Below are 3,684 nucleotides of genomic sequence, written 5' to 3'. Positions count from 1 at the left end.
AAATTACCAAAAAAATCATCTGGTGGATGGTGGAAGGCTGTGATGGTTAAAAATTTACTGCAAAGGGCTTAAAATTGCTCAGGAAAAGTCTTAATGAGTTTAGCTCTAGGAATAAAATTAGCCCTTTTTGCCTTTATTCAATAAAGATGCAGGATGCTGGGAAAATAGCCTAACATATACCCAGGTGAAACTCTGAGGCAATCACTTTGCCTTCAGTGTGAAGGGATAGTTATGATTATTTTCAAAAGCAAATGTCAGAGGGCAGGAGCGATGTAGCAATTCCAGGGCTCCAGGTGGAAGAATAGAGAGAAAGAGCACAGGTGAGGATGGGCCTAGTGGGAATGTACAGAGTAAGGAGTTCTGGTGACCTGCAATGATTTGGGGCTCATTACCATCTAATTAGCATAGCATGGGCAGAGTGTTCACAAAGGATTCTGGGAGGATGCATGAGTAGTCAGGAAGCTGTTATATAACCTAACTTGTTGGGTAATCTGTTTTATAACCCCAACCTGTCAGTCACTTGAAAGGCAGGAAATAGCAACAAATCCCTCCAGGAGAAAAGGGGAAGCCAGGTTAGGGGATTTGTCTTAAGACAAATTTGTAGGTTGCTTCAGCGAGTCCTGCCAGCACCAGCTGCAGAGTCTCCTAACAGGGCAAATCCTGCTAACTCACGGTGTTATGTACAAAAGTGTCTCAGTTTACAGACGAGCATAGGTCGACAATTCACTGAGATATCTTGGAAGCAAAGGCAAATCTACACAAACAGAAATTAGCGTATACCTGGTCCTGGAGGGAGGATCAGGTAGAATTGTCCTAAGGCCATTTAATGGGCAGTGATTTGTCTCGGGTTGGGCCAATTCCATGAACAGATAAAGGTCCACCTGAACACACTCTCTCCTCATTTTACAGGTGTTTCATGCCCCCATGGATTACGAGGGATATCCAGGAACTCCAGTTATATGCGTGGCCCTGCTACTGGTAAGAAGACACCTCCTGGTCAATGTTCTTGCATGAGGGAACATAGCCATGTATGGTTTGAGTTTCTTTGAATCGCATCAAGTTAAAAAGATTTGAAATTTCTGGGCATCTGAAGCAACAGATATGCACATACAGTGAATTTTAAATGTGTATCACTATCTTTACAACAGCTGTCTGATGCCAAGTGTGAAGCCTGAGCTCTAAAATGGCTTGAGTCGTACTGATTTCATCCTGTTAAAACTATGAAATCTGTCATGCTCTCTCTGGACAGCAGTGAAGCTAATTTGGGGAGTTTCATAAGATTTTATGTAGATTGTCTTTCAATCTCATGAAAATGTTATCAAATCCAGTTTTATGTCCTATCCCTCTCCTTCAGTCAATTCCAACATTGAAATTATTGCTCATATGGTGATGTTAATTTTGATTTTCTTTCTTTTCCTGTAGCCTTACCTTCATTTTTTCATTTTCTTCTTCATTCTGAGATGTCTAGAAAAGAACTTCAGGAAACAATCAATGAGAAAGGATCCTGTGTTCAGGTGGAGAAAATTCAAATATAATTCTGCTTTATGTTAACATTCGTTGTTTAAAGACATTTTAAATGCTTAAATTAATTTAGTAAGAAGTATTTCACAGGATGGTGTTAAAGTTATTTCTGTGGTATATAAAAATTACTGTTTCATAAAACTCTACTTACCTTAAAATCCCATGCAAAAATTCACATGAACACACGTGAGGTGATGAAAAATCAAGGAAGAATAGAATTTCTCTGCTGAGGAAAGTTATATGTGAGAAGTAGAATCTTTAAAATAATGAATAAGTCTCAATAAGCCATTGGGTAAGTGTGGATGATCCAGGAAGCAGGAGTAGTAGTCTGAGCAATAGGACGGAGGCTGAGATGAATGCCCTCTTTGTGCAGATTGGAGAAGGCTGCTGGAGCACTCTGGAAGGCTCCAGATAATAGACAATGAAATTCAAGCCAGTTATCAGAGGGTTTTGAAATAGGGAAGTATAGGGAAGTCTTTTCAAATTACATAATGAGCAACCAAGACTCAGGTGTATCTTGATAACCTGGTCTACCATGCACAGTGGAAATCCAGCTCATTCTAATGTCGGTGTTAGCACAGGATAGTGACAAGATGACAGCCATGCTTTAGGAAACTGACTCACAGCAGCAATTTGGGATGGTGTTAGGTCAGCTGGAGGGTAAACATGTGGCAAGGAAGTGGCTAAGGGAAGAGGACGGGAACTGAGTTGAAACTAGGAACCAAATTGAGGCGAGGACCTAGTGGGAATGTACAGAGTAAGGAGTTCTGGTGACCTGGAACTGATTTGGGGCTCATTACCATCTAATTAGCATAGCATAGCAGAGCACAGGGATTCTGGGAGGATGCATGAGTAGTAAGGAAGCTGTTATATAATCTAACCTGTTAGGTAATCTGTTATATAACCCCAACCTGTCAGTTACTCCAAAGGCAGGAACTAGCCACAAATCCCACCAGGAAAAAGGCAGGACAAACTGGTGAGCACATAAAGCCAGCCTGTACTCAGACCTGGGAATCTTCCTCCACTTGCAAAGAATGACCAGTCTTTCCTCTGGAACGCACTTTCCCTTTGCAATGAATGTGTGTGTGTGTGTGTGTGTGTGTGAGTGTGCGTGTGTGTGTAATGTCTTTTAATCTGTGATTCCTCTGGCGTTGGCTCTACTTGGTACAGTACTCACTCCTGACCCTGGTTAACTGGGGGACCAGGGAACACCCAGGAGACCTAACCAGGGCAGGAGAGAGAGATGTGAGAATCGGCAGGAGAGAGAGATGTGAGAATCAGCAGGAGTCAATGGTGGGTGATGAAGGAGAGAACCAGACTGGCAGAGTGAGGAAAGAGTGATTCTGACACATCTTCCCCCGAAATGGCTGTGCTCAGTAACTGATCAGATGCTGCTATGGTGATTGGATGTCCTGGACTTTCTGTGGCATAATGCTGATTCCAAATCTTTGGATGCCTGGTTCTCATAAAGCCTTTAAAACTTTAAAATAGCTGTATCAAAATTACAGTTCCTGGACCTCCTCAGGCAACATTGCTTCAAAACCTTTTGCCAGAGGATGGACATCACTTTTGTTCTTTGGAAAAATAATTACTATCCTCACAAGAGAAATAAATTTAGGTTAAAAGGCAAGATAATGTAAGAGTAACATCATTGACTCACATGGTGCAGCATACAAGGACAGATTATGCTGTGCTCATAGCAAATCTATTCAAATTATTAATAACATAGTTTGTAGAAAATTCATTATTTTTGCTGCAAGTTTTTTAACTTGAAAGGATGTCATTCTCACCTTGTTTTGATTTCAGAATTTCTCCAAGAAACAGTGAGTTTTTCCCAAACCCAGAAGAACCTGAAGCAGAGGATGAAGATGTTCAGATGGAAAGAACCAGGACAGCAAACGCTGTGACTGTCACAGACGCAGATGAGGTAGAGGTCACAAACATGCCCACCCAGTATTCTTTTCTGTCAGATAAAGGGAGCAATGCTCTAATCTTAAGCTTTGAGAAATACCTGAAGTTCTTTCATTCTTACACACAGAGCTCTTGAATCGACTTCAGCAACTATGAGGTGCCCACAAAGGCCAGGGGACAAAGGAAACACACAGACACAGACATTAATGTGTAAATTTATTGTTCAGGGTCGGTTTTGATAAGTATATAGCT

At 41.3% G+C, this 3,684-nt stretch overlaps 1 protein-coding gene across 1 annotated transcript; it reads left to right on the top strand.

Moving 5' to 3' along the window:
* Nucleotides 1–719: 719 nt before the first annotated feature.
* LOC105888437 (ATP-binding cassette sub-family A member 9-like) lies at nt 720–3,678 on the top strand. The gene is made up of 3 exons (XM_023509173.1): nt 720–978; nt 1,423–1,514; nt 3,328–3,678. Exons 1-3 carry the CDS (start codon nt 925–927, stop codon nt 3,566–3,568), a joined length of 387 nt encoding a protein of 128 aa, XP_023364941.1. The 5' UTR covers nt 720–924; the 3' UTR covers nt 3,569–3,678.
* Nucleotides 3,679–3,684: the final 6 nt, after the last annotated feature.

Source organism: Otolemur garnettii, unplaced genomic scaffold (assembly GCF_000181295.1).
Source record: "Otolemur garnettii isolate 467f Iridium unplaced genomic scaffold, OtoGar3 scaffold01801, whole genome shotgun sequence".
NCBI classification, from domain to species: Eukaryota; Metazoa; Chordata; class Mammalia; order Primates; family Galagidae; genus Otolemur; species Otolemur garnettii.
The sequence above is the reverse complement of the archived record's forward strand: the minus strand, read 5'-3'. Positions and strand labels throughout refer to the sequence as shown.

Coding starts and splice junctions, on each gene's coding strand:
- LOC105888437 (XM_023509173.1), top strand. CDS start 925: ATGGATTACGAGGGATATCCAGGAACTCCAGTTATATGCGTGGCCCTG. Junction 979..1,422: donor TATGCGTGGCCCTGCTACTG/GTAAGAAGACAC, acceptor CTTTTCCTGTAG/CCTTACCTTCATTTTTTCAT. Junction 1,515..3,327: donor AGAAAGGATCCTGTGTTCAG/GTGGAGAAAATT, acceptor TTTTGATTTCAG/AATTTCTCCAAGAAACAGTG.